Source organism: Rhinopithecus roxellana, chromosome 2, assembly GCF_007565055.1.
Source record: "Rhinopithecus roxellana isolate Shanxi Qingling chromosome 2, ASM756505v1, whole genome shotgun sequence".
NCBI classification, from domain to species: Eukaryota; Metazoa; Chordata; class Mammalia; order Primates; family Cercopithecidae; genus Rhinopithecus; species Rhinopithecus roxellana.
The window spans coordinates 36909379-36924799 of NC_044550.1; the positions used below are offsets into that span (position 1 = coordinate 36909379).

Genomic DNA, 15421 nt, shown 5'->3' on the forward strand with positions numbered 1-15421 from the left:
GAGTGTACCTTGGCTCCTTTTAGCCACAGCTGGAGCTGGAGCAGCTGGGACACAGGGTGCCGTGTACTGAGGATGCACAGAGCAGTGGAGTGGGCCCTGGCTCACAAAACCATTTTTTCCTCCTAAGTCACCAGGCCTGTGATGGAAGGGGCTGCCTAAAGATCTCTGACATGCCCTGGAGACATTTTCCCCATTGTCTTGCACCTCTTCTTTACTTATGCAAATTTCTACAGCCAGCAGCTTGAATTTGTCCACAGAAAATGGGTTTTTCTTTTCCGTCAGGCTGCAAATTTTCCAAACTTTTACACTGTGCTTCCCTTTTAAACATAAGTTCCAGTTTCAGACCTCTCTTTGTGAATACATATGACTATGCTTTCAGAAACAGTCAGGTGACATCTTGAATGCTTTGCTGCTTAGAAATTTCTTCTGCCAGATACCCTGAATCATCTCTGTCATGATCAAAGTTCCACAGATCTTTAGGGCAGGGGCAAAATGCTACCAGTCTCTTTGCTAAAGCATAGTGAGAGTGATCTTTACTCCGGTTCCCAAGAAGTTCCTCATCTCCATCTGAGACCACCTCAGCCTGGACTCATTGTCCATATCACTATCAGCATTTTGGTCACAACCATTCAACAAGTCTCTAGGAAGTTCCAAACTTTCCCTCATCTTTCTGTCTTCTTCTGATCCCTCCAACCTGTTCCAACCTCTGCCTGTTACCTAGTTCCAAAGTCACTTTCATATTTTCAGGTGTCTTTGTAGCAGTGCCCCACTCTCCTGGTACCAGTTTTCTGTATTAATCCATTCTTACACTACTATAAAGAACTGCGCAAGACTGGGTAATTTATGAAGAAAAAAAGTTTAGTTGACTCACAGTTCCACAAGTTTAACAGGAATCATGACTGGGAGGCCTCAGGAAACTTACAATCATGGGAAAAGCAAGCACGTCTTACCATGATGGAGCAGGAAAGCAGGGAAGTGCCATATAAACCATCAGATGTTGTGAGAACTCACTCACTAGCATGAGAACAGCATGGGGAAGGTCTGCCCCCACGATCCAATCACCTCCCACCAGGTCCCTCCCCTGACGTATGGGGATTACAATTTGACATGAGATTTGGGTGGGGACACAGAACTAAACCATGTCTGTGTGTGTGTGTGTGTGTATGTGTGTGTGTGTGTAATATATATGAATATAAGCAAAATGTGTGCATATGCATAGAAATAATTTTATTTGAGTTGTATGTTAAAACTTTTTATATGGACATTTTCCATCATATACAAAAGTAGAGAGAAAATAGTGTAATGCACTTCCATACAGCTGTCACCCAGCTTCTGCGGTTTACAATATATTTGAGCAGAAGCTTTTGAGTCAATTTTGGAAAATAAAAACTATTGGCTTAATAATGCCATATAAAATAACTAGTGGTAGTGTCAAAAAGCTAGAATACTCAGGTGTTACTCTTATTCTTAGTTTGCTATTTGCATTTATTCTCCTTCTAAACTCTTCTTAGAGAGCAAGCAAGAAATCAAAACTCTATGTATATGCGTCAGCTCAGCGATCTGGAATCTACTGTTTCTCAGCTACGTTCTGAATTACGGGAAGCCAAAAGGATGTATGAAGACAAGGTGAGTTAAGGTTTTGCTGCTCTGCTTCTAGAGACTATAATAGCCAGAATCAATATTATTTTATTAATAGTTTATTTGAAAATAAGGAATCAAAGTAATTTCAAATTAAAAGCAGTTTATAAGCTGGAGTAAGAGCATGCTAAATTATATTTTAAGCTATAAACAATTTTTATTTAAATTATGTACTCTCATTCTTAGCAAAACATTTTTTGCATGGTTCAAGTAAGTTTCTAAAAAAATACATTAAAAATAAGACCATCTTAATTATTTTTACTTATCTAACCTTTAGCATATACTTCCATACCAGCTCTGATCCCCCTGCTACTCAATATTTTTGGGGCCTAACTCCTTTCTTACTTCAGCTCCTAACTCTTAATCATTGTGAAGTTACCAAACTGAATTAACTTTAAGAATAATTAAATGAATTAATTACATAAAAATTATTAGGAAGATAAGTCTTCATCTCTCATCATGTAATTCACTTTAAAACCACATTAATTAACATTTGATATTCTGTTTTTTTCTTTCACTTTCCATAGCTAATGAGAAGCTATTCAGTATCATTGTCATCTATTTATCCAGAGCTTAGGATTTTGTTGATTTCAATCATTTGTATAACAGTAAGACCCTAAAAAACAAACAAGGAGTTGCCATTAAGAGGAGTGGTGTTCTTCATTCCCTGTAAGAAGGGTGATCACCCAAGGCTACTTACCTGGGACAGTCTCGGTTTACACCTGCTAGCCCAGTGTCCTGTTTTATGAATGCTACCTCTCATCTCCATAGTGTCCCCATTTGGAAGATAAAGTCCATATTTAGTCATCCTACCTGTAAGAGACCCTTAGATAGCCGTGCAGAAACAATTTACGTACAGTTCTGTCACTTGTAGTCAGTTTCTCACACCTTAGCTATTTGGAGCAGTAGGTTAGAAGAAAGAGAGTATAAGGAAGCTGCCATATACCCTTTATAAAATGAAACCAATTCTATAGGGTAACAGTACATGGAGGAAAGCTCCATATGGAAAGAATTATATATTGCAGCACGAATTCTTCCAGACATTTGCCCTTTTTTGGGCAACCCCTCATTTTAATTATTACTCCAGCCGGCCACAGGAGGGGGCTGTTTCTCCTTGGTTCAAGCATGGAAATAAGATACCTCAACCTTTATCTAAGCTGAGGGTGGAATTTAGACATGACTTTACTAAAGTCTAAGCCATAGAGAGTAACACGAAACTGTATAATCTCAGTTATAGGTGTGGGTCCTTTACAGCAGCAGTGTCTTCCAAATATTTTCCATTGCTACTCACAGTAAGAAATATAGTTCATCTTATGATCCAATACACACATGCAACTGAAGCAAGATTCATAAAGCAATATTTACTCCTATTACATGTGATGCTGGCTATTTTCTCTTCCCTTCAGATGCTGATTTGAAGCTCACTAAATTGATTTCATAATTTATTGGTGGGTTGCAGTTTGAATAACACTGCCTCCTTTTGTAAACCTCCTTGCATAACCCTTAACCTAAATCCTTGTGGCAATGTTATTTCAACCAGTGCTACCTCTGAGCAACCTTAAGGGACCTTAGACCGCTTAAAGGGTACACTCGACAAACAAAAGGTCAGAGAGGAGCATGCGCTTTTCTCCGCCTCTCTGAAGCCTGCTTTTTGTGTTCTAGTTTCTTTTCTCAGGACAAGCTTTTCCCCTGATGATTGATAGCAGTCTGGGCAGACCAAGCCTATACCAAAAGGTCATGACTGCACCCTGCAGACAACAGCAGGAGGGGCTGATTTCAGTGCACCATGGGGTGGGAGGGTGCTTTTTCACTTGGGTCTAGTGGAGGTAACCACACTGGCAGAAGTGAGAGCTGACATTCTGACAGTGAGAGAGGAAATAAGAAAGCTGTTGTGTTACAGTCCAATGTAGTAATGCATATTCATGAATAATCACAAATCATTTTGGAAAAATTAAGTACCCATTGTCTATTGACAAACTTTATGAAAAGCCACCAAAGTACTAAATAAAGCTCAACTCACCTGTGGTTTCTTACATGATTGGTAACTGGTATAGCTTTCTATTGTACTGTTGTTTGGAAAAATTATCCTTTCAGAAGCCTCACCCATTGTTTGCTAATTTGCATTTGGCCCAATATATAGTATCATGCTGATTTGGACATATTGGGAAATTTTTTCACAAATTCTGAAATATCCATCTAAAATATATAAAAAGAATTTCTTAAGTTTTTATAAGCATTTAAATCTCTGGCATTGTAGAAGCACGAGATCCAAATGAATGACTGCAGGCTTTTTACTGAATGTTTTGGAGTCATATAGATACAAACATGATATTAGAATCATTCTCTGATTTTGCTCTAATGTAAATAGTGGCTCAGCAAGAATTTTTTTTTTTTTTTTTTTTGAGACGGCGTCTCGCTCTGTCACCCAGGCTGGAGTGCAGTGGCCGGATCTTGGCTCACTGCAACCTCAGCCTCCTGGGTTTACGCCATTCTCCTGCCTCAGCCTCCCTAGTAGCTGGGATTACAGGCGCCCATCACCTCGCCCGGCTAGTTTTTTTTTTTTTTTTTTTGTATTTTTTTAGTAGAGATGGGGTTTCACCGTGTTAGCCAGGGTGGTCTCGATCTCCTGACCTCGTGATCCGCCCGCCTCGGCCTCCCAAAGTGCTGGGATTACAGGCTTGAGCCACCGCGCCCGGCCAAGAATTTTTGACAGTCTTAAATAGTAAACAGCTAACGGAAATAAGGAGGCCATATCAGCTTCATTAGTTTTAATAAATCACTGAGATTTATAATACACCACAGTGACCCTAAATAGAGTTGGCACCTAGTTGATGGTTAACTAGACTGCCTTAACAGTAACTCCCTTTGATTTGGTCAGGGAGCACTGAGAGATGACTGCCATGTAAATATAGCTAAGTACACTCTGGCCTAAGGTGACGTTAATTACATGGTGTAGCTGAGCAAGGAAAATCAAACAAGTGAATAACAAGGATTTCACTTTGGCTCATAAAAAATTGTATTGTTATAAAATGTTTTTGTTATAATGAATTGAACATAAAATCTAAAAACAAATTATTCTGCTTAATTTTTATTTTCATATGACTTGATATTGCTAAAGCTTATGAAAACCTTAAAATCTATTTTTCTCTGTTGCTTCAGTGCATATTTCGGTATGTACTATTCAAATAACAATAAGGAAAAATATCAAAGGAAATAATACATAAAAGCTGTGATTAAAATGAAATTCATGGCCAGGTGCAGTGGCTTACACCCATAATCCCAGCACTTTGGAAGGCTGAGACAGGAGGATCACTTGAGCCCAGGAGCTTGAGACAAACCTGGGCAACATAGTGGGACTCTGTCTTTACAAAAATAAAAACAAAAATAAAAAGTTAGCTGGGCATGGTAGCGTGAGCCTGTAGTCCTCGCTACTAGAAAGGCTAAAATGGGAGGATAGCTTGAGGCTGGGAGATTGAGGCTGCAGTAAGCCATGATCACACCACTAACTTTAGCCTGGGCAACAGAGTGCAACCCTGTCTCAGAAAAAAAAAAAAAAAAAGGTGAGATTTGTGTGAAAGGAAACTAATAAAGGTGTGTTGATATTAAACATCAACATGTTTTATGAGGGGCAGTATTAGTATTTTCTCCTGAGGTCAGATTTCTTCATTTTAAAAAGTGTTTTTACTTTTAAAAATTGATGACATGGCGGTCTAAACAAAACTTTTCCAACTAGAATGCATAAATTAAGAGAAAACTTGTTTTGGAAGTTAATATTTCTCTTCAGATTAACACAATTATTTTATGCTGGTAAACATAGAAATGGTACTTCAAAAAAAAATGTGAGATGTAGCTTTTGTAGCTTACAAAAGTGTTTTACTGTAATGCTGTTTTCTATTCTTCTCTTTCCATTTTAGGAGAACCTCCAGAATTCCCCTTTACGAATTTGGACCAGTAGAAGCTGTCACTATTGGCTCTGTAGATTTGGCTTTACTCTTAACTTTCGCTTTTTGACAAGTGTCCTGATCTTGACTAGCCTAGTGTCCTGTTTTATGAATGCTACCTCTCATCTCCATAGTGTCCCCATTTGGAAGATAAAGCCTATATTTAGTCATCCTACCTGTAAGAGACCCTTAGATAGCCGTGCAGAGACAATTTACGTACAGTTCTATCACTTGTAGTCAGTTTCTCACACCTTAGCTGTTTGGAGCAGTAGGTTAGAAGAAAGAGAGGAAAACAGGACACTGACTTTCGCTCATGATCTTGATTCAACGTTTATTTTTACTACTTTGAAAGCAGTTGGGGCTGAATTTTCTATTAAAAAAGTGATGATTTAGTAGCACTGGCTGGAGCTATATACTGTGCAGGAAGATTCTGTGCAAACCTCTGCATAGTTCTGCCAATGCACCGCCATGCTGGCCTGTAGCATCCCTTATTACTCCATAGCTGTGTCTTTTTGAGCACAGAAAAACAGAAAACACCACCACCAACAGACAAACCAAACCTCGTGTGATTTGATATGATTGGCAATATCTCTAAAATCAATGTGAGATTAGAATGAAATCCCAGTACTCATTTGTCCAGTGATCCAAACCAAAAAGTGCGTTCATAGATGGTGAAAGGGAAAACCAGTGCTACTATGTAAAAATAAAAGCAAAAGAAAAAAATCTTTAATACATCTCAGATGTCAGTATTTATTCTGGATATTTTAAAAGGCTTTTCTTTATAGTGTTTTTTACAGCTGTTTATATCAACTCAGCTGCTACTTCAATGGTTTTCCCTTTCACTCTCTATTTATCTTTTTAATTGATTAATATAAATGTTTTTACTCTAAAAAGTGAAAGGTAAAAGCAGAGCTATAGCAGCTGAGTCAGTACTGACAACCACAAAACAAATGTTCCTGCAGGGGGCTGGAGGAACTTCTTATACTTAATAAACAGATGGAAAGATAAGACTTGGTTCTTTTCTTTTTCTTTGTTTTTTTTAATTTGGTCTCATGTCAAGTTTGATGTTATGAAATGATTATCCAGAAGTTTTTTTTAAGTGAAAGCAGATAAAAGAGAAAATCTTAATTTAAGCTTTTAAAGCATATATACAAATTATTTTCTTTGCTCAAGGATAGAAATGGTTTATGCCAGGCTAGGAGTAGAAAACATTTATTTTAATCATATGATTAATTCAAATTGGAAATGTTCTTGTTGAATTTATAGCTCAAAAGACAGGTGGAAAATAAATTATTTCAGCTTTATTAATACTGTTCTCGTGGAAAAAAGTATTAGAATCGAAAGGAACATGAGAGATCATCTAGAATACTCTTTCCAGTGATATATTAAAAAAAATGGAAACACAGAGAAGTTATGTAACAGAAACCAGACAAGAACCTAAGGTGTTTGGCTCTCCGCCTGATCATGTTGCCCGTCGGATCGTGTTCATGTACCCATTCCTTGCCAGGCAAACATGATAACTGTGTAACAGTAAAGTTTGTGGTTCTTCCCCTTACTGTATTTACTAAGTGTGTGCTGATTTAGTCTTTCCTGGTAATAATAAAAGTGAAGAGATTTTATCAACTGATATTGTTCCTTCATTTTTCTTAGGAAGTTACCTGTGTTACAGAGCTTGAATTTTTATGGGGCTTTTTCATTTATTTTCCTATATATGCCCCAAAAGGAGCACAAGAAGTCCTTTTTTGTTTTTTCTAAGAGTGTCTCACTCCGTTGCCATGGCTGGAGTGCAGTGGCACGATCATGACGCACTACAGCTTCAAACTCCCAGGCTCAAGCGAGCCTCCCACCTCAGCCTCCTGACTAGCCAAAACTATAGGCATGCACCACCATGCCATGCTAATTTTATTTTTATTTTTGTAGAGATGGGGTCTGACTATGCAACCCAGGCTGGTCTCAAACTCCTGGTCTCAAGTGATCCTCCCACCTCAGCCTCCTGGAAAGTACTTTATTGGATTATTAGAGTCTAGGAATACATTTTAGACAGTAATCTAATATTTTATGTGTACCTAATTCTTGTGAACTACTTTTTATACTTAGCATGCAGCCAGATACAAAGTCAGTTTAGGAATATAGCCAATATAAATATTAAAGTCTATATTCTGATTTCTGTAGGTAAGTGGGAAACTGATAGTCCTGTATTAGTACTTTCTTAGTCATATATGTATATGTAGATATATATGTATAACTTCTATTATTTGATTATTAAAGAGAGACATGTATATGTATGTATAGATAATATAATTCAATATATGTTGAATAAGTGAAGATCTTTAAAAATAAATAATAGTAAAACTAGAAAGTTGTCAAGAAAAAGTTAGTCTTAGTCAAATGTTCTCTAGTTAAGAAAGTTTTATCATAGTACATCATCCAAACCAGGTTTTATTATTGACAGTAGATTGGAAACCTACTACATAGACACCTTAAAGGTAAGAAGGAATATGTAGCATTTATGCAGAAGTGAAAGATTTCCTGTTACTAGAAAGTAGATGATAAAATAGTGATGGTAGATACCTAAAGATAAGGTATCACCATATAACTAAGTATCAACATGTTCTCATTGTTTTAATATCTTATTATCTAAGTTATGATGTTGTGTGGCTCAGCTAAAATATAAACCCTTAGTCTCCACAGTCTGAGATCCTAGCCTCTTAGCATACACTGAACCTAGACGTTAAGAACTATAGAGGCCGGGCACGGTGGGTCACGCCTGTAATGCCAGCACTTTGGGAGGCCGAGGCGGGTGGATCATCTGAGGTCAGGAGTTCGAGACCAGCCCGGCCAAAACCCCATCTCTACTAAAAATACAAAAATTAGCTGAACGTGTTGGTGGGGACTTGTAATCCCAGCTACTAGGGAGGCTGAGGCAGGAGAATCATTTGAACCCGGGAGGTGGAGGTTGCAGTGAGCCGAGATCGTGTCATTGCCCTCCAGCCTGGGTGACGGTGAGACTCCATCTCAAAAAAAAAAAAAAAAAAAAAACTAGAAATGCTATTAACAGTGATGCATTTTATGGCATGTGTCATAGAAATGCATATTTAAACAGATCAAACAGCTGCCTTGTCGGAATAAAATGCACTTCAACATCCTCTAAAATTGGTACTTTTATTCCCATTTTACATTAATAGTTGAACAAAATGAGGGTTAGAATGGTTAAATTGTCTGACTGTAAATGTAAATATGTATAAATTCATCCTTTAAAAAAGTAGTAATATAAAATAATGACAATAGCTAATAACTTATTACCATTCATTCTTTTATATTCAATGCCTTTTATTACCGAAACTTTGATATTCTGAAGCAAAATAGCTCTTCTAAGTATAATACAGTTCATTTGTGTAGGCTCTGCAGCATGTTATTTATGCCATATCAAGCTTCCTTTTTTTTTTGAAACAGTTTTGCTCTGTCACCCAGGCTGGAGTGCAGGGATGCAGTCATGGCTCACTGCAGCCTTAACCACCCAGGCTCAAGCAGTCCTCCCACTTTAGCCTCCCAAGTAGCTGGGACCCCAGGTGTACACCACCATACCCAGCTAATCTTTAAAAAAATATTTTTTATGGAGATGGGGTCTCCCTATGTTGCCTAGGTTAGTCTTGAACTCCTGGGCTCGAGGGATCCTCCTGTCTTGGCCTCCCAAAGGATTACAGGCATAGGCCAACCCTCAAGCTTCCTTAAATACCAAATTATAGAACATGTCTTCACAGAAAATAAATCTTGAATGGTATGAAAACAGGAGACAGATGTATTACAGGCAGTTCCCAAATTCGACAGTACTAAATATTTCATTTTGTCTAATTTCCCTGGCTAAATACAGCATAGATTTAAAAAAAAAAAAAAAAAAAAAAACTTTACAAAACACATCACAATACACTTTTTTTTTTTTTTTTTTGAGATGTAGTTTCACTTTTTCACCCAGGCTGAAGTGCAACGGCATGATCTTGACTCACTGCAACCTCTGCCTCCCGGATTCAAGCGGTTCTCGTCTCAGCCTCCCAAGTAGCTGGGATTACAGGTGCCCGCCACCAGGCCTGGCCAATTTTTGTATTTTTAGTAGAGATGGGTTTTTGCCGTGTTGGCCAGGCTGGTCTCAAAATCCTGACCTCAGGTGATCCACCTGCCTTGGCCTCCCAGAGTGCTGGGATTACAGGCATGAGCCATTGCACCCAGCCTCACAATAAACTTTTATTTTTGTTCTCAAAATAATACCGTTTATTTTCCAAAGTCTGTATTTATTTTATATTACCCACTGTCATAATCAGGCACTGTTCAATTTGTACTTTCCTTTCAGATAGAAGAGCTGGAAAAGCAGTTAGTCCTTGCCAGCTCAGAGCTAACTGAAGCCCGGACAGAGCGTGATCAATTCAGTCAGGAATCTGGAAATTTAGATGATCAACTTCAAAAGCTGTTGGTAAGATTATGCTTTAAAATATGAATAAGATTAATTCTGGCAAGTTTTTTACCAAAATATATCACAAAACTTGTTTCCTTTATAAAATTACCAATTTATAAAATGTTTGTGCATACATGCAACAGATTATTTTAGACACAATTCAAGTTTTGCATATAAAATATATTCTGTATACTTAATTTTTTTCTTAAGCAGAGCTATTACAGTATTAGGTGAAGGAGATCTTGACATAGTCATAGTCTTTCAAGTAGATACCATATTCCATTAAATTGAAGTCGTGTCACATGTTCATTTTAAGGCCAAATAACATTCAAAACACATACAAATTGTGTATATAGAAATTTGGAATGGACGGTTAGGTGAAGTTGGTTTAAAAGAAAAGGACAGTATGATGGTGCTCATAATGAAGCAACTCTGTCCTCTGTTGGAGGAACTATAGGATGAGATTTTAGGAAAGGAAATGTTTGGAACCCCCTTTTGTGGTATTAGTGGTATAACAGAATAAATTTCTCAGCTTACCAAACCCCATTGCAGGGAATTGTGCTCTTTGCTGTTAAAGCCATCCTTCGCAGGCTGACAAGGGTTTGATGAGCTGAGGTAAGGATAGAACTGAGAGCTGTGTAGAGAAGCTCTTAACCTTGGCGTAATTCTTCAGTTCTTTATCTAACATTTGCATGTTTCTCAGTGTTCTCCTATCTAATTTGAAAATCTTGGAGACTGAATGTCTGAAAGATCCTCAAACCTGGCCTCCCTTTTCATTCTTACCGTCACCACCCCTCTTTCAACCCTTCATTACTCATCGCCTGGAGCACGGCAGTCTCCTTACTGATGTTCCCAACTCCAGTTTTTCTCCCCTTCACTCCTTCCTGTAAAGGGCTGCCGCATACATCTCTCTAAAATATAGCTCCAGTGATGTCACTCTTCAACTCAAAATTACTTTCTCCGTAAAATCAGACACTCTCCCTTTCAGTACTGTTCATGATCCATAACCCTGCTAACCTTTCCAATCCTTTCTCTCTACCTGGACCCGGTGCACCATGCAAACACACAGGCCCCTTTCCTGTCCCTTCTTCCTAATCTCTGCATCTCCAGGTCTAACTCAAATACTATCCTGAAGCATTTTGATCCCTTTAGTGAGATTCTGTCTGTTATTCCCTATCTTTGTCCTTTTAATGAAAAACCACTTCCAGTTACTTATGTCTATGTCTTAACTTTCTCTTGGATCATAAGTCATTTGAGCGTAGATAGATCTTTGCTTTTACTAGTCTGACTGTAGAGTTTTTGCTCCTATTCAACACTGTATTTTTTAAGTGACTGAAAAGGGAGGTAATTCTATTCACAGCCCAGATGCTACTCCAATTCCAGTACCAGCCACTATTCTGCCATTTCTCCATTACTTATCATTTTTCCTTTATGCTTTTGAGCATTTCTTTATTATAGGAGCATACTTGATGTGAGGTATAATGTCTTTCTTAGAAAATGCAAGACTTAAAAACAGGACACTTTTAAAATCTACTGTATTTTCCTTTTCGTTGTATATTATTTGAGGTCTAGTCCCTCGAGATAGACTTGTAATGCTAGAAATTTTAAGCAAAATGTTAACGTATTTTTCTTGGAAATAATTGCTCTTAAGCCATTAAAAAGGAATCAGATTTCAAAATCAAAGGTGTCTGAAATCACATAAAAACTCCAAATATGATACAAACACAATATGTTTTATCTTAATTATTTAATAGCAGGGAGGAAAAAAGCATTCCTCTCTTTTTTTAGGCTGATCTACACAAAAGGGAGAAGGAGCTAAGTCTGGAGAAGGAGCAGAATAAGCGTCTGTGGGACCGAGACACAGGCAACAGCATCACCATTGACCATCTACGGCGGGAACTGGACGACCGGAACATGGAGGTGCAGCGCCTGGAAGCCCTGCTCAAGGCCTTGAAGAGCGAGTGTCAGGGCCAGATGGAGCGGCAGGTCAGCACCTGCACAGGCTGTGCCATCGCCAAACAATCTCCTCTGGGGGAAAAATATATTTTATGTCTAAATAGAGCTTTTTATTTTTAACATATATGGACGTAAAATGGCTCCTAAAATAAAGCTATGGATTCTGTGAGCAATTTATGAAAACCTGACACTTATTTTTTATTTTATTTTATTTTTTGTTTATTTATTTATTCATTTTTAGATTGCACCTCCCTCTGTCACCCAGGCTGGAGTGCAGTGGCGCGATCTCAGCTCACTGCAACCTCCGCCTCCAGGGTTCAAGCGATTCTCCTACCTTAGCCTCCCAAGTAGCTGGGATTACAGGCGCGTGCCACCACACCCAGCTGATTTTTTGAATTTTTAATAGAGATGGGGTTTCACCATGTTAGCCAGGATGGTCTTGATCTCCTGACCTCATGATCTGCCCACCTCAGCCTCCCAAGGTGCTGGGATTACAGGTGTGAGTCACTGCGCCCGGCCTACATATGCGTGTGTGTGTGTGTGTGTATACATATTTTTTTTTGAGACACAGTCTCACTTTATTGCCCGGGGTGGAGTGCAGTGGCACAATCTCAGCTCACTGTAACCTCTGCCTCCTGGGTTCAAGCAATTCTCCTGCCTCAGCCTCCCAAGTAGCTGGGATTACAGGCATGCACCACCACGCCCAGCTAATTTTTGTATTTTTAATAGAGATGGGGTTTCACCATGTTGGCCAGGCTGGTCGTGAACTTCTGACCTCAGGTGATACACCTGCCTCGGCCTCCCAAAGGGCTGGGATTACAGGCATGAGCCACCGTGCTGGGTTTTATATATATATATATATCTCCACTAATTAAACTAAATGTGTCAAGCTTTATCTCACTTGTACATTGTTGAAAAACTAAACTCCTATCCAATTGTCTTTTCACTTTTACCTAAAAATTGGTAACCTAATAATTTTTTATTTCTGCTGCATAGAAGCATCAAATTATTGGGCAGCCTGAGGAGCAACAGGGTTGAAGGTTTCTAACAGATTTTTTTGCTTTATTTTTCTCCCAAAAGAGACTTTCCTCTCTTCCCCCGAGCCTCAGCACTGATTGAGACTGATGAGTGCATTCCATTCCGGTGCACCCACCAAAAGCAAAACATGGAAATGCCTTCTTAATAGCAGTGTACTTTCTGTGCCAGGAATACATGGTTCTAATGCTAGTTACTGCCACAGGGACATAAAAAGCATCCCATAAAAGTGTAAGCTTCTCAGAATGTGAAAGCAAACCAAGGGACCAGTCTGGTCCTAGGACCAGACCAGGCAAAGCCATTAACCTACTTTCTGGCTTAACCTGGGCAAGAAGAAAGATGAAAGGACCAACTAGAAGTCAGAATTTTCAGCTTTTCCAAACAAGGATCAGAGAATATGAATGTGTGTGTGGATAAGAGCCATTATTCATTTTTTTTCCTCAGAGGTATAATTAGAGGTAAAGTTGGAGGGAAATTAAAAGTAAAGGGGTAGTTACTGTAAATTCCACCACCTTTCCCCCCATTGCCAGGGTTATCTTAATCTAAATCTATACAGAAAACATCCACAGAGGAAACTTCCCAAGACCACACTCTAGAACACCATTGTGGAGGAGCATTATTATTTAATTAAGCCATCTCCACCTTGGTCTAATTAGCGTATGTCAGTCTTACATATGTTATAAGAGCTAGAGTTCTGACAGCAAAATGATTGAGTTAATTTAACTAGACATGGTTGGGTACAGTGGCTCATGCCTGAAATCCCAGCACTTTGGGAGGCCAAAGCAGGAGATCACTTGAGGCTGGGAATTTGAGAAGACCAACCTGGGGAACATAGTGAGACCCCCATCTCTTAAAAAAAAAAAAAAAAAAAATCTTACTAAACATTGCCTAATTCATGATTTCATGCTTTTAAGTTAACTTGTATCTCTCGAGGTTGCCTATACCTATCCTCCCAAATCTATGAAATTCTCTTTTCTTTAACAATCAGATGGCGGCAATTCAAGGAAAGAATGAAAGTCTAGAAAAAGTATCTTCCTTGACTGCTCAGCTTGAATCCACCAAAGAGATGCTGCGCAAAGTAGTAGAAGAGTTGACAGCCAAGAAGATGACTCTGGAGAGCTCAGAGAGGACAATATCAGACCTGACCACTTCTCTCCAGGAAAAAGAGAGAGCCATCGAGGCTACCAATGCAGAGATCACAAAGCTCCGCTCTCGGGTGGACTTGAAATTGCAGGAGCTGCAACACTTGAAAAATGAAGGGGATCACCTCAGAAATGTGCAGACAGAATGCGAGGCCCTCAAACTGCAGATGACAGAGAAGGACAAGGTGATCGAGATTCTACGACAGCAGATTGAGAACATGACGCAGCTGGTGGGCCAGCATGGACGAACTGCTGGAGCTATGCAAGTAGAAAAAGCTCAACTGGAGAAAGAAATTAATGATAGGCGGATGGAACTGAAGGAACTTAAGGTCTGTTGAGTTTTTTCGTGGTTTAACTTCTGAAATATCATTTCTCTTATGACCAGGTATGACCTGTACTGGAAAGTGGTTCTTGGTATCTGTGGACACCCTGAAACTGTTGGAAGGTGTTTGTTTCTATGTGTATATGTGTGTTTTTATCAGATTACAGAAGGAGTGGATGACTCGAAAACGGCTCAAAATCATGGGTACGAGAGAAAAAAGATCAGAAAGTCTATGAAGTCTTTCCTGATACCACAGTGTGAAGTATTTTTTCCCTCTTCAGACAAACCTAAATTTGAACCCCGTCTCTCACTGCTTAGTTATGGTGAAACACTGGACTGTGTGCTGAATCTTGGGTTCTATATCTGATAAACAAAACCAAACCAAAAAGTAAACAAAACAAAAAACCCCCAACAACCTGTTGGGTTACTGTGAGGCTTAACTCAGAAAATACATATCAAGGAATGAGCCTATTAATAGTTTCTGGCTATTTAATAATTTAAAATTTAAATAACTTAATAATTTAAAATTTAATAAATATTAGTTTCTTTCCCGTTTTGGTCTCCTTCTGAACTTTCTCATACTTTATTTGTACCTGATAAAACCTGGTTCACATTCTATATTGCCGTATCTGTGTGTGTGTGTGTGTCTGTGTCTGTATGAGTGTGTTTACGTAGCAGTGCCTCCTTTTCCCTACAAGATTGTAGACTTCTTCAACCAGGGTACACATCTTATTAGTCTTTGTACCTCCTGCCCCATATTTTTGTGCCTTGCACCCAGAAGGTGCTCGATAAATATTTATCAAAATTTAACATGATTTTATGTTTTTTTAAATTGATTTCATAGGATTTATGTCACCTTTATGTCTGACTTCGTGAGTAGTAGGAGACAAATCACATATACTGTAGATGCCTCAATTTTTTTTTTTTTTTTTTTTTGAGA

The 15421-nt window shown here is 38.6% G+C and overlaps 1 protein-coding gene across 1 annotated transcript in view; it reads left to right on the forward strand.

Annotated features, from left to right (window-relative positions):
- CCDC158 (coiled-coil domain containing 158) overlaps positions 1 to 15421 on the forward strand; it is a 122429-nt gene that overhangs the window by 40318 nt on the left and 66690 nt on the right. Inside the window, exons 10-13 of the mRNA XM_030922170.1 lie at positions 1512 to 1626; positions 9925 to 10044; positions 11815 to 12012; positions 14006 to 14488. Coding sequence (XP_030778030.1) covers positions 1512 to 1626; positions 9925 to 10044; positions 11815 to 12012; positions 14006 to 14488 — 916 coding nt within the window. The remainder of the gene's footprint in view (positions 1 to 1511; positions 1627 to 9924; positions 10045 to 11814; positions 12013 to 14005; positions 14489 to 15421) is intronic.